Source organism: Polistes dominula, unplaced genomic scaffold (genome assembly GCF_049000335.1).
Source record: "Polistes dominula isolate Pdom_NZ unplaced genomic scaffold, Pdom_raw_medaka contig_22, whole genome shotgun sequence".
Lineage (NCBI taxonomy): Eukaryota > Metazoa > Arthropoda > Insecta > Hymenoptera > Vespidae > Polistes > Polistes dominula.
In genome coordinates, this window is record NW_028300966.1 from 139,361 (window position 1) to 163,834 (window position 24,474).

Here is a 24,474-nt window from a genome sequence, read left to right on the forward strand (position 1 = left end):
GTGGTGGTGGTGTGGTGGTGGTGATGTTCCGCTAATCCGTTCTCTTTTTAAAGACATTGTTTTCCCTGTCGATGGTTTAAATGCTAAGACAAGGTTCACTTGAAAAGAACGTGATCGTGAATGAGATATCAGTGACAAATTATTTACATACAAGTTACATTTCATAGAATTTGCTATACTGCGAATATTTTTACAAAGAATTTCAAAGAATTCGAAGAATTTGGACTGCCAGACTTCTCTTGTTCTTCTCCTCTCATTTGTGTGTGTGGCTTTTTCCAGACATTTTGTCTGGAGCACAGAGAAGGTTTTCTATTTCCGGCTCTATATCGACTCTCAGTGGAGGAAAGTTGGTGAAAAACCTTCTCGTCTCTTCGGTGATATTAATTTACGTCTCTTCTCTCGGTTATTTTGTTCTTTTTTCTATTTTCGAACCACAAAAGTAGAAAGCCGAGAAACGATGCGGCATACCGCAAAAGAAAAAATTCCGTTTTTTTGTTAATTATACAACGAACAAGTAAAAGAATTGATATTATTAACTGTAGGATTTAGTGGTAAACCTATAAAGTGTATTTAAGAAGATACGAGGAAGATTTTTTGTGGATAAAAGAAATTGGTCGATGGTTAGAGACATTGATATTTACGAATGAAAATCGACTCGATAACAGATACTCGGTTATCGGTATACCGGAGTGAGTGACTCTACTAAGGAGTCGGTAACTTCGACACTCGAAACCGACTGGTAGGTAAGATTACACCTTGGGGAAAGGCACAAAGACACAGGGGACCGGTTGCATCGGGACACCAGATAGAGAAGGGTAAATCGGAAAAGACAACGACATTCGATTGTCGTAACTCGTGGAAGAAGGGTCGATTTTCCTTTGATCGAAACATCTTCAGGATTATCGTTTCGTCACAGATGGCGAGATGACAATAACCTCTTTGCGAGGAACTACTTGAAGATCCCAAGACCGAAGCATCCAGGTAGTGTGGTGCATCCAGGACGATGAACCAAATCGTCAGGATGTCGTCCTTGTTTTTTCCTATTTCCATTTAAAAGACGTCGTTTATAAATATGGAGTGGTTGTCGCGTTGTGTTTGTGGCTCCAAAAAAAAGGATCCTGATAAGGAAGAAAACAAACTGAAAGAGACCAATCGGCACAATAGAAAAAAATCCAAAATTTTCGATGACTCTTCATCCTTGCCTCCTCCTCCTCCGCTCGATGTATCGCCGAGTTGCGATAAATCCTTTAACGTGGACGAGGTTATAAAACAGAACCTCAAAGTGAATAATAAAAAGGAGGATGATGAAATATTGTTGGACGAGAGAGAGGACAAATTGGACAAAAAAATCGATCGAGATGAAGTTTCCACGAGTGATGGTGGTCTCCTCTTGGAATTTACTTGGACGACCAACGAGAAGAGATTTAGTCACGAAAATGATTTTAATAGATTGATCGAAAATGAAGACTCGGTATATCAAGATTCAAGTAACGAGGAGGGTGAGGAGGAGGGTGAGGAAGAGGATCATCGATACAGCGAGGATTCTTTGAGCAAGGATTCCTCGAAAGATTATCGATCGGTGGAGGAGGAAGAAATCTTGGAAAAATCAACAGCAACGTCCGTTAGTACATCTAGTCCTGCATTTGAGTTGTTAACAACTGGTGAAAGGCAAGAAGATGATACGTTTTCGGAGAATTCGTTGAAAATTTCTAGAGCTAGAAGAAACGAGGAGAGGATATCATCGAGGATCAACTTTCCTATCAAAAGTCCTTCTAATGATTACGATATTGGATCGAAGAATCGAGACAAATCCCTGATAGCAACGAAACAGAAGAAGAAAAATAGCATTAAAAGATCGAAATGTAGCAAAGATGTTGTCGAACGTTCTTCCCCCTCAGTTTCTCTAAATAAAAAATCTATAAATAAATGCAAAAACAAGTTTGAATTGAACGTCGATGAATCGTCGACCTCTGTAAAATCAGCTACCTTCGATAAGAAAGATTTGAAAAAGAAGTTGAATTCTTGTAGTTTCGAAGTAAAACTTGAAGATAATCACGAAAATCGTGCAAGTGGAAAAAAAGATAAAGGAAGAGAAGGAGGATCCATGATACCAAGACCTTCGTCTCATAATCGAATTAAACGGGAAATGATAGGTCCTGTTAAATCGCAAAACGAAGAGAACGGTATATCGTAACAAAAAATTATTTACAAACTTTTAATCCGGCCTGTATTTAAATGAATAAATGATAAAACTATGTCATCGAATGAATTTGTTGTATGTTTATTAACTTGTTTCTTTCTTTATTATTCTTTCAGGTCGCGTTCATTCGGCTATCGTCTCTGGTGTCAATTGGGAGCAACGTACCGTGACTGTAGAATGGTTCGAAAAAGGAGAAACCAAAGGAAAAGAGGTAAGTCATTATTTTGTTCATTTTCAATATGTCCCCAAATTCTACTCCCCTTAAAATAATGAATTTCAATTGCGCGCACCTATTAAGTTAAGCACCTATTGAACAACTTGGATCTCTTTTATAGTGGGGTTAACATAATAATGTTGAAGCAATTGAATTTGTATAAATTATGAGAAATAGAAAAATCGTAGGTCACGGTTATTCGCACTATTTTTGAATTGATGCTTACGCAACAGCGACGAACGCAATAGCATGCACTGCTAATGGGAACGTGAGTCTATTTCCGACAAGCTTCAAAGCTACTTCGATGTGATTTCTTCTGAGCTCGATTAACAGGTTTCCTGTGATATTTCTCTATACGAGTATCATAATTGATTAGAAAGAAAATAAATCAATTTCGGTAGAACGCGTTAATCATATAATGCCTTATATGCCGAGTTTGATACCACGCCGAAAGGTAAAACGCGTGTCATTTCAATTCATTATCTAAGCTTTTTTCAATATGGAAGAAGAATCCTTTTCATCTAATTTGTTTTCATTTGTATTGATTTTAGGTGGAGATCGATGCGATTCTCGCCTTGAATCCGGAATTAAATAAAAAGACGATGGGACCACCGCAAATGAATAATGTGGTAGAATTAGTAAAGGTACGTTGACATTTATTATTATTATTATTATTATTATTACAATACTTATAGAATTTATGGCCGATTTTTCAAAAATATTATATTAGGGAGTAGGATGTATAATGTTATTAGTTCTAGTGAAAGGAATGAAGTAACCATTTATTATTGACTGTCAGAATCGAATTCTGTTTACTCGTTGCCTGGGATACGTATATAATATCTCTCTTGTGAAAAGAATAGCATGGTTCTTCCTCTTTTAACCGATAAAGTAACATTAAGGATCGGTCCTAAGCATGTTTCAGTACATGTATGTTCTTCAGGTAGGATCGTTCATCGTTCAGTATTTAAATTTCGCCAGTTTTCATTGAATTTTACATGAAATACTCGTGTACAAGCTTGATGATTCATCCTACTTCCGGTCACTAATCCGGTTTCTAATGCATCTACGCGGAGTAATAATATTTTGTTTAAAAGTTGAAACCGATATCACAGTGTTCGTAACGTGTAATATTTTTCTCTTTTGTTCTTTCACTCATATTATATGTAACTTCTTAATTTGTACTATTCTACGGATGTTACGCAAAAGAGAAAATTAGTTTAGATTGAAATTTACATGATGACATGAAATGACATGTATTTTTGTAGAGGCTTAGGGACACAAAGTGAAATGTTCCTTTTCCTTATTTCTTTTGTTTTCTCGACAAATCCTTCCTCTCCCCCTCTTGACCAAGTCCAAGTTGTAACGTGCGAGTAGTTCCATCATTCATGTTACTAACATCGCAACATCTTTTTTCCTTCATGGACGCTGCTCTTCTTAACCATGGATCTGTGTGTACCGATGGATGGATCGATCGTCGACCTCGGAAATCCGCTCCGGAATAAAAATGAAATAAATCATTTTCTCGCCGACGTATCGGCGACGTCTCATCGACCCATTTATAAAACGTTCAATTTTCATTTTTCTTTTCCTTTATCTTCCCCTTTTTTGTGCCAAGCAAAACGTATAATATACACACACGTACACACACGTACACACACACGCGCGCGCGTGATAAATAAATAAAAACAACGAACACAGGACTCTTCCGGCGAGGAGGATGAGGGGGTTGACGAATTGGAAAATCAGGAAGAAGGTTCACTCGGACGACACGGTGGTGGCGGTCACACCGCAAGAAATGGCCTTACATCCGCAACGCTTCCTGTACGAGTCACATCTCGTCTTTCGGTAACGCGCACTCCTCCTACCCCTAAACATCTCTAATTCCTCCTTCTTTCCTATACATATATTCTTTATATATTCTTCATATATTCTTTCTCTTTATTACACGGAAGCACTATTTTCAACTTTACACTATTATTCTCCCTTTCATTCAATAATAATCTCTTCCTTATATTTATTACCACTGGAATGATGGGTACTGGAACTTTCTCAGAAACAACGTATACATACACAAGCAATATATGTATCATACACTCGGCATGAACAAAAAAAGAAATTCATTCAAAAGTAAATATGAAAAAAGAAAAAAAGAGAGAGAACGTTTTTTTATAGCACCGGCCGCCGCCTCTTTTTTTATTTCGAGAACAAACTTTGTATTATTTCTATAAAGTTTGTTGCTTTGCTTTCTTTTTTCAAGAGGGCATTAAACCTAATCTTACGATAATATCATTAACGTATCTTTTTTTTGTTTATTTTACAGTACTCCTCGAGGCCGTCGGTTCCAGTTAAAGGTACGTTTTATTAATCCTTGTTGTCGTCGTCGTCGTCATCATCATCATCGAGTCCAATATAGAAACTATTAATCTCAAATGTTGAAAGTCTTTTCGCGTGAATATCCAACATGACAAAGTTTTTAGTGTGGAAAAACACGTTCGATAAGTCAATTCGGCTGACCTAACACTGCATTTACGGTTGTATGCACCATCGTTCTCTTCATGTAGAATGAAGCCGGATATTACGAATACAAGAACGTATGTTAGTAAGTGTGTCGCGTGTGGCCAGGCAGGCATAAACTCATACATAGAAAAGTATCGATATTCGTAGCCTATATGCTAGAACACAAGGGCAAGGACCCCAGAACTTTCAGTATAGCGTATACGTTGCTAGCAGTCGAGTGGTTCGTTCTTAGCTGCTCACTCTTCGGACTTTTCATTTATTATTTCTTTTTTTTATAAAAGTTATTCAATAAACTTTCATAATCATGAGATTTGATCCTCTATTGTACTGTTTCAAAAGAAGAAACAAAGTTGTCTGCGAAAGATTTAGAAATGATAATGATCAAGTACTTCATTTGGAGATCGATGATGGTAAGACGAATGTATTCGTTCATTTTTCATGAAAAGAAGTAAAAAATCACTTATTTAAAGTTATCAGAATAACTTTTTTAATTTCCCTTTTTTTCTTCTAATATAGTAAATAAATCAAATGATTATTTCAGTGAATACGAGACAAACATCACGACAAACAGGTCGACCGACAAACATTATGGCTCCAGTAACGTCAGTAAATGGTCATGGTGATTCTGTTTCTGGATTGACGGGAAGACGAGAATTAGAGAATATACCACCACCGGCACCGATGACACAGTTAAATCTTACGAGTGTCCCTCAGAGTAAGCAAAAGCAAGCTCAGTTACAACAACAGCAGCAACAGCAACAGCAACAACAACAACAACAACAACAACAACAGCAAGCACAACAGCAACAACAAGCACAATTAGAGAATGGTAGAGGTAGACGATCCAATGTCGTTAAGGAAGTAGAAAGACTGAAAAAAAATAGAGAAGAAAGGAGACAACGCCAGGCAGAACTTAAAGAAGAAAAGGAAGCTCTGATGAATTTAGATCCAGGCAATCCTAATTGGGAATTTCTTGCCATGATTAGGTTAGCTAAATGAAAATTTAATGAATAATTTCGTTACTAGAGATAAACGATTGAACGATTGATAAAAATGTTCATTCATATTTCAGAGAATATCAGAATAGTATAGAATTTCGGCCATTGCGAGAAACTGATACCGTTGAGGATCATCAGATCACTGTATGCGTGAGAAAACGACCATTGAATAAGAAAGAAGTGGCACGTAAAGAAGTCGACGTGATCAGTGTGCCCAGTAAAGGTCAAATGGTAGTCCACGAGCCAAAAGCCAAAGTAGATTTGACGAAATATTTGGAAAATCAGATTTTTAGGTTCGATTATGCGTTTGACGAAACATGTAACAATGAGATAGTCTACAAATACACAGCAAAGCCATTGGTACAGACGATTTTTGAAGGTGGTATGGCTACATGTTTCGCCTACGGACAAACTGGTAGTGGAAAAACACATACTATGGGTGGTGATTTTAATGGTAAAACGCAGGACTGTAAAAAGGGTATATACGCTATGGTTGCTAAGGATGTCTTCAAATGTCTTAAAATGGCGAAATATCGTCCATTAAATCTCGTTATCTCTGCTAGTTTTTTCGAAATCTATTCTGGAAAAGTGTTTGATCTCTTGGCGGATAAAGAGAAGTTGAGAGTATTAGAGGATGGGAAACAACAAGTATGGCAGCTGTGTTAATTAATAAATCTTATTCAAATCAGTCAGTATATTGAATAAATATAAGAATAAATATGTAATATTAATGACTTTGTTCTAGGTTCAAATAGTTGGACTAACGGAAAAAGTAGTAGAAACGTGTGATGAGGTATTAAAATTGATACAACATGGTAACAGCGCTAGAACGAGTGGTCAAACCAGCGCAAATTCCAATTCTTCGAGGTCACACGCGATATTTCAAATAATAGCAAGAACCTCGGGTACGCACAGAGTGCACGGAAAATTTTCTCTAGTTGATCTTGCTGGAAATGAAAGAGGCGCCGATACTTCTTCAGCGAATAGGCAAACGCGTGAGATTTTTTTCTATATATATATTATGCGTGCGTGCGTGCGTGCGTGCGTGCGTGCGTGCGTGTATTATTTTACATATATGAATTTGGTGTCATCAATTCGGCACAGGTATGGAGGGTGCTGAGATAAATAAATCCTTGCTAGCGTTAAAGGAGTGTATTCGTGCTCTAAGTCGTAAAGGAGCACACTTGCCTTTCAGGGCAAGTAAATTGACTCAGGTGTTGAGGGATAGTTTTATTGGTGAAAAATCCAAAACTTGTATGGTTAGTCAAATTTCCTTCTATTATATATTAAACGTTTATTGTAAACCTGTTGTATATCAAGAAGAAAATGTCATTTATAGATAGCGATGATTAGTCCTGGTATGAGTTCTTGCGAGCATTCATTAAACACATTAAGGTACGCGGATAGAGTAAAGGAATTAGCTGCAACTGATCCATCGGAAATCAAAGTTTCACCTACGGACGATGATCGAGGACTGAAGATAGAAGAACAGGCTAACAATAGCGTTCTTTCAGACAGTGATCTTGCACAACTTCGATCTTTGAATGTGAGTACTGTAACTATTATTTTGTCCCTATTGTTGTAATCAGTGAAGGAATCAGTAAAAAATAAAAAGGAATATCTTTGCGATTTAATTAGGAAGGTGAACTTTCGCAAGACCTCTATACTTTTCACGAAGCAGTTTCTGTTTTACAAATGTTAGAAGAGGAGGTATTAGATACACACAAAATGGTAATGGACAACTCGACCAGATTTCTCAATGAAGCACACAGTGTATTCAGTGCAACACACGAAGTGGACTACGATCAAGAAGGTAAGGTCTTTTTTTTCACATAAGCATGAACCGTTTCTATGTTTACCACGAATATGCTCCCATAAGTTAATTGTTGTTACTCCATTTTATCTTGAAATTGAATAGAAAGAGCCGTTAGTTAATAATGGCAATAAACATACTGAAGCGTACGAATAAGGTGTATCGCTTTCAAAGTTCAGCATGAATTTATATTTGTGTTATTAATAGTAATAATGCACTAGCATTAGCTTTGTGAAATGCAAAGAAATTCTTTGATGTTTTATTCTTCGCTTTTCCTCTTTATTTTTTCTTTTCTTTTCCCTTTTAAGTGAGAAATTAATTACTCTTAAGGTTACAAACAGAAAAAAGTATGTTTTTCGTTTCCCATCTAAATAAAAACCAAAAAAAAAAAAACAAAACAAAAAAAAACGAAAAACTTTGTACTATCACAGTGTGTGGCGTTTTATAACAGATTCGCGCTCTAAGACTAAGGCGAATTCAATCTTCACGTTAAACCGGAGCTGGGGAAGCAACAATACGACATTAAATGCAACGATTTTGATAAACGACAGTACGAACGACTCTTCAGATAACAATATACAACGGGATGATTTGTATGCAACCAATAAAACAAGTATCAAGAATTCACTGAAATTTTCTTCAAAGGACGAAAGAAAATGCAAAAGCTATACGAGTCCCAACTCTACCGATGATGATGATGATAATGATGATGATGATGATGATGATGATGATGATGATGATGATAATGATGAGATAATTAATAGTCAAATGACACTTGTAAAATCTAATGAAAGAAACAATAAAAGTACAGGTTCCGTTACAGTGAAAAAAACGATTAATAAAGAGTCGTCGTTGTCGTCGTCGTCGTCGTCGGTGGTAAGATTTCGTTCCACAAAATCGAGCGTAAATCAACGTTCTAAATGGACTGCGCCTGGAAAAAAGAAAGCATCGAAATATCATTGGTCTGGAACTTTTTCCGATAGATCTAAAAAATATAAACAACTTTTTAATGATAGAAAATACAAATATTTGCCACGTGATAGTAATAAAAATTTATGCGACGCATTGACTACAACAACAACAACTTGTAACAATAATTCTAATATTTTCAAAGATAAGAAACCATTGACAAATACAAATATATTTCATTCAAATGAATTTACTTTTAATGACCAAGTTTTGTTGAAGGGTATCGAGAAAACAGATAAACAATTATTCAATAATAATTATCATCAGTTACCCATCAACTGTCATACAGAAGAATTGGACTCGCATAATAATATGAAATCTGATCAGGATAATAACAGTAAAGAAGATATATGTTTGAATTATGACATTTATTCTGATCGTAATATAAATTTGAGATGCAAGCTGCTGGCGCAAGAGGATGACAAACCAAATACTAGTACAAAAAATGTACAGAAGAATGACTTTTATGTATCTAATAGCAATAATCATTTCGCCGAAGATAACAAACTTGCTTCTTCTATTAACGTTCAAGAAGATGATCTAGTATCTTGCAATATTTTTGAATGTTGCAGAAGCTCGGCAAAATGTTGGGTCAATTTAAAATTTAAAGATAAAACGTCTCATTTGAACAAACAAGCTGCTGGCTCTCCTATTTTTCAACCATTTTACAGAAAATTATTAACCTTTATCTACATTGTTATTAAAAATATAATTTTACTTTCATTCTTGCCTACCGTTTATATTGCCTTTATTATGTATGTACAAAATAGGCAAGAATGAGAGTAGTGTATAGTTATTAATTTGAGCAAAGAAATCTTCAAATACTATCGTTTAAAGTCAATGAAATTATATTAAATTACTAAGCGATAAACAAATAATAATATGATTATAATATCGACAAGTAATTGAAATATAATATGAGTACAATTGGAATGCTTCGGCATATCTTTTAATTTAATAACTAAATAGAAATTTTGAGCATTTGACTTTTATAATTAAGTTCAGTTGCTGCATGCACGTGAATATGTTTGTGTCTTTTTTTTCTTCTTCTTCTTCTTCTTCTTCTTCTTTTCCATGGATAACAATAACAAGATAAATTTATAGTTTTCTTATAAGTTACATTCCAATTTTGTACATGGATCTATTTATGTGTGATGATTACATTTACATTTGATATAAGATGTTTAATTAATATATTTTTTTTTATTTTATATACCGAAAGAAGCATGTTATTGTAATACGACGATATTATTAACAATACGTTTTACAAAATCTTATAAAGAAAATAATATTTGTAAACCGTATGTATGTTATGTTATGAATATTTATTTCAATTCATTCCAGAAAATGCACTATCATATAACACTTGATATTATTTACCATCAAACTTAAACATTTGCAGCAAAAAAGAAAAAAAGAAAAAAGAAAATGAATTAGTTATTAGAACGAAATACAACAACTTAATCAATGTATAAATTGAAATCGACAATTTGAAAATAATAGACTAGAGCTTATTGACTAAAATGCCAGAACACTTACAGATTTCAGAAGGAAAAGAACAAAGTTTGAGTCACCCTACCTAAGGAGCTTCTCGTTGCATAGGCGTCTGATAGAAAGAAAACTATTTTCGGATGGTACGATAATATGCGATAAACAATTCTATATAAATATCACAAAAAGCAGCTTGCCATTTATACACTCGTATATAAAATGCACATTATAATTATACATATACTAATTACATATGCTCCGCGAAATAATCATTATGTCGGTGAACTCGATGCCAATTTAATCTAGTGTTGTCAATCCCCAAAAATAATGTTTTTTAACGATACTCAATCAATCTTTCGTGGTATGCAACAAATAATGTGAAACATTTTGAAGAATAAACTCAACTTTTTTCTTTTCTCTTATAATTTAGTCTCTCCTTTTATTGCGCAGCATTCTGCAAGATTGTTCAGTGCATTTTCATGAAATTAATCTTCTTCCTCTCTATATAAGCAAAAAAGCCACTGCTACACACACATACACGAAAAGGTAAATTATTTTCAAATTATTATTGGTGCGTTGAAAAAGTAGCTATATGTATTCTTTAATTGCCGATATATATTATTAATTTGTAATGTATACAAAATCAAGATTATTGTTAATAAATATTATTTTTGTGTGGATTACCTGAATAATAGCTATATTTTCTTTGTGCTAATTCAATGTATTTTAATAGAATAATGAAAGGACTTTTGTGTTCTCCTTGCTGATGATATAAAAAATGAAGAAGAATCAAACAAAAATAACGCTTTAATCATCCTATTAATGAAAATAATTCATTTGCTTTAAGATTAATCATCATAGCTACTTAGATGTTCAATAATGACGCAACCCTGACTAAAAAAGCAAAATATGTAAGATATGAAGAGTGAAATTTACATACATTTGTAATATGTAATAATCTGGAGTGTCACAAAGGGTTGGTTCTCTGCCAAATCATCCAGAATATCATCTTTGTGATAAAAACTTTTAACTCTGAACTTCCTACCTTCATTGTTAGATTTATAATAGTTGTAGGCTGACAGATATAAATGTTATCTGTTACAGCGTATGCCCAGAAATGGGAGCAGTTGTTGGTGCAGCAACGTGACAGCCTGAACGCTGCATTGGACCAAGTCAGTCAATTTCGAAGCCAGTTACTGCAAGAAGAACAAATCAGTCAGAAGATGACGCGAACGCGCAACTTGCGATATAATTAAAGACGTAAAAATCTAAAAGCATACACTCATTACCGGAAGGAAGGAAGGAAGGAAGAAAGGAAGAAAAGACGCCAGCAAACAACTTGTAAAAGACGCCCACATCGTGTCCTCCTTATGTCAAGCGTGTCAACTCTTTCTACCCTTAGAAGAGTCGGAAATATAACAGTGTAATTTCATCGTCTGAGATTAGCACAGTTACCTGACGACTGTATACACATATTTATCGACGACACACCTTTCTTGCCTTTTGATATAAGAACAAAAATATTCTCTTTTTCTACCTATCTTTCTCTCTTATTTCTCTTTCTTTCTTCTCTCTATTTTATTCCAAATAAAATCAAGAGAAGGGATTTCTATTTTTTAAAATATCAGTAGAAGAAAAACGATATAAATATTATATATATATATTAAAAAGAAAGAAGAAAAAAAAAAGACAAATCTTTTTGAAATATTTGCAGATTAACATTTGCAGTTTTTTCCAGGAAAAGAGAGACCGCCGATATTTGACTTTTAAACATCACATTTTTTTAGTCATTGGTAATGATACTTTGATGTTCCTTTAAGAATCATTAGTACTGATTATAGTCAGACTCTATACCACCATTTATATAGCTCATTGACGAGAAGAAATCTTGCAAGATTACAATAAAAGGAGCAAAGGATTCGAACACACACAAAACTAGAAATAACTTTTAATGTAACTGATGATTATTTTCAAGTGAAAACAGACAACACCCGTCCGATTGAATTAACAATGATTTTTCTTAACAAACCGAGAATGTTTCAAATGTTTGGATTAATTATCACCTTTTCTTCTCGATTTATATTTTATTACATACGCGTGCGTTTTTCATTTCCGTCCTTTTTTTTTGTTTTTTTTTTTGTAATTATTTCTCGTTCAAAATGGTACGATCGTGTGTATACTTTTTTAAAAAAAGGTATATCGTAACTTCCACATCGATACAATAAATAAACATTACGAAGATCACAAGATATTTTTCACAATTATTATATAGATACATACTATAATATTTAACTGTCTCACACACACACACGCATTTGTTTATCTAAAATACTGTGATAAAGTAATTTTACTCATCTTGTTTCTTATATCGGTGAAAATTTGATCACTTTCGTTCTAATCCTCTTCCCCCCACATCAAACTAAATGAGCTGTATCAAAAGTTCGAAGATAGTCCTCGCTTGCTCCAAGACAAAATACAAAATAATAGTAGTATTATTATAATAATATAATTGAAAGAAAAAAAAATTAAAAAAGACAAGAAATAAAAATGCTGGTGGTACTTTGTGTAGTGATTAGTAGAGTGGTTGATAAAATAACGCGTATGTACTGTACTAGAAATTAATCAATTAAAAATTCAAACAAAGTGATGCATAGAAATAAAATTCATATGTATTTAAGAATATATTATAACAGCTAAGAAGAAAAGGAAATAATAATAATAATAAATGCATTAAAAAAGTATATCATTTCGTTTAAAGAAGAAGAAGAAGAAGAAGAAGACGCAGGACGTTTGGTGTGTTACAAAACAGATTTCATTACAAATTAATTAAAAAAAAAAAAAAAAACCCCGTACCATTATTATTGCAACTATTTTAGGAGAGCTATTATATAAATGTAGACATTAATAAAAATCCGAAAATAAAGGACAAATTGGAAATAACTACGAGAGAGAGAAATACGACAAATGCAGGTGTTGTGAAAGAGTGCGTGTACTTTTTCACACCATTAATTACTACCTACATTTAAACTTTAATCTTACGAGGAGCTTTTTTTCACTGCAAAGATATATACATCTTGTATATTTACTTTTATCTTTGTTAGACCTTGGACAAATCTTACTGTGCAAAAGAATATAGTTAAGAGACAAAAATTGTATGTGGTTCTTAGTTAGACGAAGAAAAAGAGCATGTACTACGCAAGAAATATCATGGTGTATTTTGAACATATTTTATAGTAATATTATATATATATATATATCATTTTAATGAGTATATCAATACTTTTTATTAATTATTTTTATCTTTTCCACGCGCTCTCTCTCTTTCTCTGTATATACATATATATATATATATATCTGTTTATCTTTTCAGCATTATTATACAATATTTGTCAAGTACATGAATCTTATTTCCTTAATCAGAATCTTAAACGATTTTAAAAAGAAAATTGAAATTAAAATTGTAGATATATAGACATACATATACTGTCTATCGAACAATATGCGAGTCAGTTCATAAGATTTATGCTTATTATACCAAAATCAAGATTATCTCACTAGGATAAATATGTGTACACTTGTATTATGACGCAAAACACACACACACACATTACCTAGAAAATACATTGAATTAGATTCTAAGTATATTTTCGTGGGGGACCCAGTGTGTACTATTGGATAAAACTAAAGCAAGCCTTAGTGTATGAAATAGTTTGAAAATAGTTCGAAAACAATTCATAGAAACGAATGAAATAAACTTAATTACATAGATTTACACCTTACACATTTAAGTGATACTCGCGTTTAAACCAAATAACGACTGATTTCAAAAGTATAACAATTTAGGGAATAATAATGATAAAAAAAAAAAAACGGAACTTGTACGATGGTGAACCAAGATCATCAATTTCAAGTGTTTTAGTTTTTCCTCGTATTGCGATATTGCGAACGTATTTTTGTTCTTTTCTTTTTAATGTTTTTCTTTTTGCAAAAAAAGAAAAAAAAAGACTTTAAAGTAGTTAATTGTAAACATGCGTATCATGCTCTAATAGTTATCTCCTCGTCGTATATATTCCTTCGCTTACATTATACTTGCAGCCTTATCGCTCTCACAACAATCATTAATTATTAATAAATTATTTAATATTGTTTTTGTTTTTAAAAGCTTTTCTAGCATAAACCAATTGATGCATGCAAAAGGATGATGATAATCGCTCTTCAACTTATACATGTCACATTATTATACGTGTCATTACACTATAAATAATTTACAAGGAAAAAGAAAGATTATTTATAGTTAAGTTTGCAAAAATATTTAGAAAATTTCTGCTGCTGAACAAAAAAAGCATATTTCTACTAAATATTTCCATGTATTATATATATATATCAGCTTTTACAAACACCATAAGAATTGATGTTTGACAGAGTCAAAATGAAGAATACATATAAAAAGATGATGATAATTTATTGAATATTGTATTTTTTGTTCTTTTTTGTTTTTTTTTGTTTTTATTTGAAATAGGAACAATAAGTATTTATTATCTTATTGATTCTACCAGGCGCTAAGTGTTAACAAAAAACAAATTTGAGGTGTATTATTAGGTCGAATGTCATTGTAGGCGCTTAGTATTTTCGTCGATTTAATAGAGATTTCGTATTTTTAATACCAGATCCAGCCGTACATTCTTAATGCCGTATTACGTAAAATTAAGGATTCTATATATATATATATGAAAAAAAAAGATGAATTAGACAGAAGTCAAAATTGGCTAAATGTAACTGATGAAATGTGTCTCTGTCTATTAAAAGAAAAAGAGAGAAGAATAAAAACAAACAAACAGCATAGTACAGAAGTTTCTGAAAGAAATGTTTTATGTATAAGTAGTAAACGTATATATTGATGATATAAAAGCTTACTAGCGAGAAATGTTAACGTTTTATTTTTTATAATCAAATAATTTATGAGAAAGAACAATTACGAAATAACAATATACAAAATTCCGAATAATATCATATGCATTTAGTCAACTTCTGAGCAGTTTTAATCGATGTACACAAAATTCAATATATGTGTACATCCATGTAAAACAGAGTTTTCACGTTGTTGCTTAATGAATAAAAAAAAAAAAAAAATAAAACCATATAATCGGTTTCTTATCCTAATAAAAGACTAATATTTCCTGTTGTTATAATTATCATCATTTTTTTTTCTTTTCAATCTATAGTAAAAATTAATTTTTATTTCAAATAAAGTTATGAAATCTATAAAGTTTATTTATAATTATTTATTTTGAACATTCAAATATATATCAAATATATCGAAGAAAAAAGAAAAGCAAATAATTTTTTGATTATAAATTACATATTTATTAATATTTATAATAGTTTGTATATTACATATGTATATATGTATATAACTTGACCAGCAAGTAATAATTACAAATGGTTTCCGTCAATTAGGATATAATATTTAAATAACTTACTTATTTTTTTAAACATATCTTACACAAATTTTTTACATCATTGCATCACAGATTTAGATTTGAATTGAAATCTGTACTATGTACACACATAATGGAAATATTACATTAAATTTATATAAGAGTCAACAACAATAACAACAGAGAATGCATATGGAAGAAATTATTTCTATGAATAAACAATTGAAAATATAACAAATATATTTGTGCTGGAACAATATTAAAATATTAAAATATAAATAATATAAATCTCTTGAATTAATTTGCGTTGACGACGACAAATATATATATATATTATTGTAATTTTTACAAAATATAAAACTATTTTACAATAAATGTTTGGCAAGACTTCATTAAAATTTAAAAAAAATCGAATATTAGTTTTAATTTTTTCATAATCTAAGCTTAATGTCTCTCTGCATTGCCATCTGCATTGGAATAATGATTGATATAAAATAGAACTGTAGCACGCAGATATACCATATTTAAATAAGATCAACGATTTGATGACTCAAAATATAAAATTGTAATATAATCTTTGGCATATTGTTCTTACATTTAATGTAATACTTTGATTATTTAATTTATTAATCATCCTCAAAATCATCACTGTTCTCATCCTCTAATATGATAGTATTTTGCTTTTCTGTAAATAATGTATCTTGACTCAAGGCTGGAACTTGTCGAGAAAATTCGCTAGTTGCCCATAAAAATAAATCCAATGTTTGTTCTGTACATTCGGCTATAAATCTGACAAATGGCCTAACGTCACCACTATTAGCAATTTGCAAATGTTCATAATATTTATGACGATGTTGTTTCTGTATAATGACTGGAGGGTATCCAGCTTGCATAAGTATCATATTCATTAATAATCGAGATGTTCTACCATTACCATCAGAAAACGGATGTATATGCACTAATTTATAATGGGCAAGAGCTGCATATCTGGACAAGATGTTTATTATATGTATTATTTGAATAAGTTGTTTTCATCTAAATAAATGAATGAATTTATTTGTTAAGATTAAGATTAGTTTACCTCACTGGGTGCATTCTGATGGCTCTCTCACTGTTTAGCCACAAAGCAAATTCTTCCATAAGGTAATGAATATCGTCAGGACCTGGAGGTATGTGTCCACCTACATAAACTTGAGTACGTCGAAATTGTCCACATTCGACAGGATCTACGTGTCCTAAAACTCGTCTGTGTATTTCTAATATATCTTTTATTGAGATTGATCCTACTCTGAAATAAGACAAATATTTCAATAAGATATAGTATAGCATATAAATGTACAAGTTCGAATGATTACAAGACAAATCGTTTCCCTCAGTTGCAGAGCATTGTATGATTAAAAATATAAAAAAACAAAAAAACAAAAAAACAATGAATCACTCATTTATAAGACAATACGAGGTTAGCTTAAGTGAGATTATATTACAATGCTCACGTTTGGAACGTTTGATCACTTTCAGTACCGCAGCAAGCTGTATTATAAGCGTTCCAGTCTGGAGCATTCAATCTAAGCAAAAGCATTAGATATAGCATTTAGCCGTAATCTCAAAGAATTTATTATAATGATCAAATTATATGCAAATATTTATTTGTAATAAATGAAGAAATAATTACTTGTAAGGAGAGGGTGGGGGGGGGTGTGTTTCATGCACTATAAAAGTGTCTTCAAACCGAAACCATAAGATAAATAATAAATGTTAAGAAGTATTTTAAAATTAATCCGGAGAGTTGAAATTAGATGGAAATATAAATCAAAGCAATCATTAGAAAATTATTATCATGTACATTACACAATAATGTCTGACTTTGAAGTTAATTTTGTAATGATAATATAAAAAAAAACTTACTTATTAACTAATGTAGCATTGATATATTTCATGGCAGCATCCAATCCTAATATTTCATTGTGTTCATCAATACTTTTTCCAGCAACAGCAATCCTAGTTTCGACAATGGCTCTTGTTTGGGCCAAATTCATCGTATTCCCTTCTATGCCCACGGTATGATAAATATGTTGAAAATAAGCTTCTTTTTTAGCTCGTATTAATGCAGCATTGTTATCTGGTATGGCAGATAACGTATTTCTCTTTTGATCAATACGTCTTAAAAATCTTCTATCTAATTCTTCAACAACGCGTGCAGTTCTTTGGCTATTGATTAAGGCACTTTTATGATTTGGTTGATAACTTAAGGCACGTACATAAAACTCATTGGCTTTAATAACATCATTTTGCATTTGTTCCAAGAACTCTCCATAATGATTTAGAACATCGGGATGATGCGGTGCTAATACTACAGCATGTTGGAATAACTTGACAGCTTTTTTCTGTTTTCCAGAAAGTTTCATCTCTAATGCTAAATGTAATGATGATAGTGCTTCAGCCGTAGATGCAGCTGTTCTTTCTATCTCAGAATTTTTCATTTCAGATGACTGCAATATGATGCTCATTGCACCTTCATCGTAAACATTTAAAATACCCTCCGGAGGCAATGGCGAAAATACATGATGAAACTCCTGTTCTACAAAAAAATAACAGAATGAAAATCAATTTGTAATGAATAACTTATATTGACAAATGTTACAATCACACCTGTATAATCTATTGACAGTCCACATATATACTGCGTCAACAATGTACCAATAACGGCGACTGCAATCCCTGACACAAAGACAAGGAACACAATTAACCTATTCGGTGTCATAGCGTCTACATTTTTGTTAACACTCTTCACGTAAGCGGACTTTGAACAAAAGATATAATTCTCTGTGATGCTAGATGGTGGCATCTTTTATTAAAACAATAATACAGCGAAAGCTTGATATTTTTATCAAATTCTATCATCCTTTTCCTTAGGAGATTTACCGTACAACAAGAATGACAACTGACTAGAATCGACTTTCTGATAACATGTGGTCGATTTCTATTGGTTAACTCGATTCGCATGAAAGTTACATTTTTTTTCCCACTTTAAATATAACTATATACATATATGAGGGGATTATTTATATTTACTTAAGTAGATCTTAAGAAAAAAAAAAAAAAGAAAAACATAAATTTTTTTTAATATATAATTCTTGGATATTAAACGAGCGTTGATTATTATTACAAGAATTCAACAACACATAACGAAATATTGAAAATTCAAATTTGTAGATCGCGCGCGCGCATTATAATCGAAAAATAAAATATATTTTATATAAATATTTTTCATAAATTCTATTCATTGAACATTTCATTATTTAAAGAGATAGATAAGAGATTATTAATTTAGTAATATGTCAGAAATATAATAGTAAAGTGTATATATATATTTGAATTGAATTTAAAAATATATCGATAGAGGTTAAAGTAGCAATCGAATTGAACGCAACTAACTTCGTGACGGGCCAAATTGGAGCCCTTGATTAAGAACCTTCAACAGTTTTAAACTTCGTCTAAGATAAGTATTTATGATTTTCAGTTATAACGTTAAACGGCTTTTCTAACGACTTTAAAGAAATATTATGAAAGCTATGTCTCATCATTACGTGGTGACGGCACATAAACCTACGGCTGTAAGTGCTTGTGTAACTGGTAAGTAATTTAATTTCCTTGAAATAATAGTTAACGTGAATTGTACAATTTTTCATTTCTATTTCTTTTCTCAAAGGTAACTTTACCTCGAGTGATGATCTCAATGTAATATTAGCAAAAAATGTACGATTAGAAATCTATTTGGTCACTCCAGAAGGGTTGAGACCCTTGAAGGAGGTTGGAATTTATGGAAAAATTGCTGTTATCAAATTCTTCAGACCACCGGTAAGTAAGGTTATCTCAATTGTTCAATGTTGATTGCTTCATAGGGATACTTTTATTCTTGGCTTTTGTTGTTCCTTTTTGTTCCTAATTATATTTTCTTCTCTCTCTCTCTCTATATATATATATATATAAATTGGCATTCGTGTACATAAATATGTAATTGTAAATGAAGATTTTGTCTATTTCTATAGTACGAAAAGAAAGATTTATTATTTCTTCTAACAACACGATACAATGCTATGATTTTGGAATGCATCGGAGAGGGAGAAGATATTGAAATCAGAACCAGAGCTCATGGCAATGTAGCTGATCGTATTGGAAAAGCTTCAGAAACTGGTATCAAAGCTATTATTGATCCTAAAGCACGTGTAATAGGACTGAGGTTATACGATGGTCTTTTTAAAATAATTCCTTTGGATAAACATAATCCAGAATTAAAAGCATCGTCGATTCGTATGGATGAGCAACAAGTACAAGATGTTAATTTTTTGCACGGATGCGCTAATCCTACATTAATTTTAATTCATCAAGATGTCAATGGAAGGCATGTGAAAACACATGAAATCTCCTTGAGAGATAAAGAGTTTGTTAAAATACCATGGAAACAAGATAATGTGGAGCGCGAAGCAATTATGATTATTCCCGTGCCTTCTCCAATTTGTGGTGCAATTATAATAGGGCAAGAAAGTATCGTATATCATGATGGGGCTACTTATGTAGCTGTCGTACCTCCAGTCATTAAACATAGTACTATAACATGCTATGCCAAAGTAGACAATCAAGGTTATAGGTATTTATTAGGAGATCTAGCTGGACATTTGTTCATGTTATTTTTAGAACACGAAAAGAAACCCGATGGCACACAAGTAGTAAAAGACTTAAAAGTAGAGCTCCTAGGTGAAATTAGCATTCCAGAATGTATAACTTATTTGGATAATGGTGTAATATTTATTGGCAGTCGTTTGGGTGATTCTCAATTGATTAGATTAATAACCAAGGCAGATGAAAATGGATCTTATTGTGTACCAATGGAAACATTTACAAATTTAGCACCAATAGTTGATATGGCTATTGTTGATCTTGAAAGACAAGGACAGGGTCAAATGGTTACTTGTTCTGGTGCATTTAAAGAGGGCTCTCTTCGAATCATTAGAAATGGTATTGGCATTCAAGAGCATGCAAGTATCGATTTGCCAGGCATTAAAGGCATGTGGGCTCTTAAAGTTAATGGTAGTAACTTTGATAATACATTAGTACTCTCTTTTGTTGGCCAGACAAGAATATTAACTTTGAATGGCGAAGAGGTTGAAGAAACTGATATGCCAGGCTTCGTTGCAGACGAACAAACCTTTCATACTGGAAATGTGACTAATGATTTATTTATCCAAATAACACCAAGTTCTGCAAGATTGATTTCGAATGAAAGTAAATCTGTAATATCTCAATGGCAACCTGAAAATAAAAGAACCATTAGCGTAGTTGCCTGTAATGGTACTCAAGTATTATGCGCTACTGGTAATGATTTATTTTATATGGAAATCATAGATGGTAAAATAATTCCAAAAGGATTTGCTACATTGCAGCACGAGGTAGCATGTTTGGATATTTCTCCATTGGATAAAAGCACCGAAGCACGTATAGTTGCAGTAGGCTTATGGACAGACATTTCTGTTAGAATTTTAACTTTACCCGCATTGGATGAAATAAATAAAGAATTATTAGGCGGTGAAATCATACCAAGATCAATTTTAATGACCTGTTTTGAAGGTAATACATATCTTTTGTGTGCACTTGGAGATGGTAGTATGTATTATTTTACTCTGCATAAACAAACTGGAGTTCTCTCGGATAAAAAAAGTTACATTAGGTACACAACCAACGGTACTAAGAACTTTTAGATCCTTATCTACGACCAATGTTTTTGCTTGTTCTGATAGGCCAACAGTCATATATTCTTCTAATCATAAGCTTGTATTTAGCAACGTTAACTTGAAAGAGGTCAATCATATGTGTTCATTGAACGCAGAATCATATCCAGACAGCTTGGCATTGGCAACAGATAGTACTGTCACTATAGGAACAATTGATGAAATTCAAAAATTACATATACGAACTGTTCCTCTTGGAGAATCACCCAGGCGAATTGCATATCAAGAAAGTTCGGAAACTTTTGGCGTTATATCGATGCGAGTAGATGTACAAGAAAGTAGTGGAGTCAGTATTGTTAGACACTCTGCGTCTACTCAAGCAGCTTCAACATCCAGCAGCAGTCATGTAGCACCTCATAATAAACCAACAGGACATGCAGCTAATGAGATTGGACAAGAAATTGAAGTACATAATCTTCTTATTATAGATCAACACACATTTGAAGTTCTTCATGCACACACTTTAATGCCTACTGAATATGCTTTGTCATTAATATCTACAAAATTAGGCGAAGATCCAACCTCTTATTATGTAGTAGGAACTGCATTAATAAATCCCGATGAAACTGAACCAAGAATGGGCAGAATATTAATGTATCATTGGGGTGACGGAAAACTTACTCAAGTAGCAGAAAAAGAAATCAAAGGATCATGTTATTCATTAGTAGAATTTAATGGAAAACTTCTTGCAAGTATTAATAGTACAGTTCGTCTATTTGAATGGACTGCTGAGAAGGAACTCAGGCTAGAATGTAGTCATTTCAATCATATTATAGCATTATATCTTAAAACCAAAGGCGACTTTGTCTTAGTTGGAGATCTTATGAGATCTTTAACGCTTCTCCAATACAAAACTATGGAAGGTAGTTTTGAAGAAATAGCCAGAGATTACAATCCTAATTGGATGACAAGTATTGAAATTTTAGATGATGATACTTTCTTGGGAGCTGAAAATTGCTTTAATCTCTTCGTTTGTCAAAAAGATAGGTAAGATGTCAAATACCAATTACTCATATATATGTATATATAAGAAATATCATATTACGAATACATACTTACAGTGCAGCTACTTCTGAGGATGAAAGACAACAAATGCAAGAAGTTGGACAATTTCATTTAGGTGATATGGTCAATATTTTCCGCCACGGTTCTTTGGTAATGCAAAATTTAGGAGAATCGAGTACACCTACACAAGGTTGTGTACTATTTGGAACAGTGAGCGGTGCTATTGGTTTAGTTACTCAAATTCCATTTGCATTTTATGAGTTTCTTCATAGCTTGGAAGAAAGATTAACATGTGTGATCAAAAGTGTCGGCAAAATTGAACATAATTTCTGGAGGAGCTTTAATACTGACTTAAAGGTTGAACAATGTGAGGGCTTTATAGATGGTGATTTAATCGAAAGTTTTCTTGATTTATCACACGACAAAATGGCTGAGGTTGCAATGGGCCTTATGGTAAGCCCACGTACTTTTATCTTTCATACAATAATATAAACATTGTTTTGTGTATATTTTCAAATATATTTATATTCCTGTTCAGATTGATGATGGTAGCGGCATGAAGAAAGAAGCAACGGTTGATGATCTCGTCAAAATTGTTGAAGATTTAACGAGAATACATTGAACTTGTGTTTGACTGATTTATGCAGTCACCCGCATCTAAAACGTATATATGTGTTAATACAAAAAAAGGTCAAAAAGGTCAAAAAGGTAAAAAAGGTAAAACAGGAAAATTTAAAAAGAATTAAATGTAAATACAGTTTCATCTATGATATACTAAAAGATAGAATTAATTAAATACTATTTTTATTTTTATTTTCATTATCATATTCATAAAATTGTAGAAAAAGTATTAGAATTGATGAACAAGCTATCTTTTTATATAGAAAATATTTGGAAAATTAACAACTTTCGCAGCTATAATAAATGTTGGCATTTTTCATTAATGCTACATATTTTTGCAAGCACTGAATGGTATTGATAGATTCCTACGAATTGAGTAAATATTATATTTTTCCTTCTCTGTTATTCTTATTATAATATACATTATCTTCACACAATTATAAATTAATATATGAAAACAAAATATATGAGATTTTTTTTTAAATTCAATTTTACTGCAGCTTTATCATTTATTCGACTCATCCATCATTTAACATCGTTTTAATAATCATTACTGTCTACTACGTTAATACAGTAACAGAGTTTTCAACTGTATAAATATTACACTGTTACTATTTGTGTTTCATTATAATAAAATGATTGTTTTAACCATTTCATACAAATATAGCAATAAATTTACATATTTGTAAAATTTAGTGTAAATAAAGAGAGTCATCAATTTGGAGATATAATTTATCTATTGACACTTTTTACAGTTTTTAAAGTATATGGGTCAAATAACCAATTACGTAAGTCTTCAATACCTTGTCCTGTTATTCCACTAGTTTCAATTACAATTATCTCTTGAGTTATTTCTTTCTTCAAACGTGCAAATTGAAGCATAAGAAGAGCTTCATTTCTCATTTGTCTGTAAGAGAGATCCATTTTGTTTAAAATAAGTGCAATTTTTATATGTTTTAATCTTGGTTCGACTAATGCCGAATACAATAATACACCGGCTGCACTTATCTGGCAAAGATTGCTAGTATCCACGACAAAAATTAATTTATAAACCTAATAATAAAAAGTATTATGTGTGTTACAATGTACGTTACAAATCATTGGTCTGGTAGCCAATATGGTGATGGCAGGGAATCATTCCATTAACTGTTACCTTGTCGAAGTAATATTTCCAAATTGGTGCCATATTACCACCAATCTCTCGAACAATTATATCAAATTCACCAGTATTATTTTTAATTGTAAATAAATTGATACCATTAGTTGGTACTGTATGGGTGGCATTGTCTATTTCGTCGCCTTGAAGACGTTTCAGCAACAGTGTTTTACCAGATTTCAAAGCACCAAGACACAAACACATGTCTTTTTACTATTTCTATATTTCTTCTAAATAATGAAAATTCCTTATGATAACTTTAT

The 24,474-nt window shown here is 32.1% G+C and overlaps 4 protein-coding genes across 8 annotated transcripts; 2 read left to right on the plus strand and 2 right to left on the minus strand.

Annotated features, from left to right (window-relative positions):
* Klp10A (kinesin-like protein 10A) lies at positions 1–9,577 on the plus strand. 3 transcript variants are annotated; one of them, XM_089172930.1, is made up of 12 exons: positions 1–2,183; positions 2,317–2,411; positions 2,966–3,058; positions 4,116–4,262; positions 4,738–4,768; positions 5,476–5,920; positions 6,007–6,580; positions 6,678–6,927; positions 7,037–7,191; positions 7,272–7,478; positions 7,571–7,745; positions 8,197–9,577. In XM_089172930.1, exons 1-12 carry the CDS (start codon positions 1,073–1,075, stop codon positions 9,492–9,494), a joined length of 4,581 nt encoding a protein of 1,526 aa, XP_089029056.1. In that variant the 5' UTR covers positions 1–1,072; the 3' UTR covers positions 9,495–9,577. The 3 variants fall into 3 exon arrangements, with proteins under 3 accessions (XP_089029056.1, XP_089029057.1, XP_089029058.1); XM_089172931.1 differs by having other exon boundaries at positions 2–2,183; positions 4,116–4,238; XM_089172932.1 differs by lacking the exon at positions 4,116–4,262 and having other exon boundaries at positions 2–2,183.
* Positions 9,578–11,811: 2,234 nt separating this feature from the next.
* On the minus strand, positions 11,812–18,615 carry Fic (FIC domain protein adenylyltransferase). 3 transcript variants are annotated; one of them, XM_015329101.2, is made up of 5 exons: positions 18,293–18,615; positions 17,549–18,221; positions 17,137–17,208; positions 16,725–16,931; positions 11,812–16,630 (listed from the first exon to the last, which is right to left on the minus strand). In XM_015329101.2, exons 1-5 carry the CDS (start codon positions 18,486–18,488, stop codon positions 16,270–16,272), a joined length of 1,509 nt encoding a protein of 502 aa, XP_015184587.1. In that variant the 5' UTR covers positions 18,489–18,615; the 3' UTR covers positions 11,812–16,269. The 3 variants fall into 3 exon arrangements, with proteins under 3 accessions (XP_015184587.1, XP_015184590.1, XP_015184588.1); XM_015329104.2 differs by having other exon boundaries at positions 17,549–18,216; positions 18,293–18,432; XM_015329102.2 differs by lacking the exon at positions 17,137–17,208 and having other exon boundaries at positions 18,293–18,614.
* Positions 18,616–19,068: 453 nt separating this feature from the next.
* On the plus strand, positions 19,069–23,518 carry pic (DNA damage-binding protein pic). Its single transcript, XM_015329059.2, is given in 6 exon segments — positions 19,069–19,276; positions 19,353–19,501; positions 19,693–21,350; positions 21,352–22,416; positions 22,491–22,887; positions 22,973–23,518. Coding segments are annotated over 6 exon segments (3,423 nt in total). The 5' UTR covers positions 19,069–19,206; the 3' UTR covers positions 23,057–23,518.
* On the minus strand, positions 23,235–24,448 carry LOC107070653 (ADP-ribosylation factor-like protein 16). The gene is made up of 2 exons (XM_015329061.2): positions 24,209–24,448; positions 23,235–24,108 (listed from the first exon to the last, which is right to left on the minus strand). The coding sequence occupies exons 1-2, from the start codon at positions 24,413–24,415 to the stop codon at positions 23,788–23,790; spliced, it is 528 nt and encodes a 175-aa protein (XP_015184547.1). The 5' UTR covers positions 24,416–24,448; the 3' UTR covers positions 23,235–23,787.
* Positions 24,449–24,474: the final 26 nt, after the last annotated feature.

Excerpts from the sequence above, each read along its gene's own strand:
- LOC107070653 (XM_015329061.2), bottom strand. The coding sequence starts at position 24,415 with ATGTGTTTGTGTCTTGGTGCTTTGAAATCTGGTAAAACACTGTTGCTG. Across the intron at positions 24,109-24,208 it reads GGAAATATTACTTCGACAAG|GTTTATAAATTAATTTTTGT; the intron begins GTAACAGTTAAT and ends TTTTATTATTAG.
- Fic (XM_015329101.2), bottom strand. The coding sequence starts at position 18,488 with ATGCCACCATCTAGCATCACAGAGAATTATATCTTTTGTTCAAAGTCC. Across the intron at positions 18,222-18,292 it reads ACTGTCAATAGATTATACAG|AACAGGAGTTTCATCATGTA; the intron begins GTGTGATTGTAA and ends ATTTTTTTGTAG. Across the intron at positions 16,932-17,136 it reads AGTGATCAAACGTTCCAAAC|AGTAGGATCAATCTCAATAA; the intron begins GTGAGCATTGTA and ends GTCTTATTTCAG.
- Klp10A (XM_089172930.1), top strand. The coding sequence starts at position 1,073 with ATGGAGTGGTTGTCGCGTTGTGTTTGTGGCTCCAAAAAAAAGGATCCT. Across the intron at positions 6,581-6,677 it reads TAGAGGATGGGAAACAACAA|GTTCAAATAGTTGGACTAAC; the intron begins GTATGGCAGCTG and ends ACTTTGTTCTAG. Across the intron at positions 7,479-7,570 it reads CACAACTTCGATCTTTGAAT|GAAGGTGAACTTTCGCAAGA; the intron begins GTGAGTACTGTA and ends CGATTTAATTAG.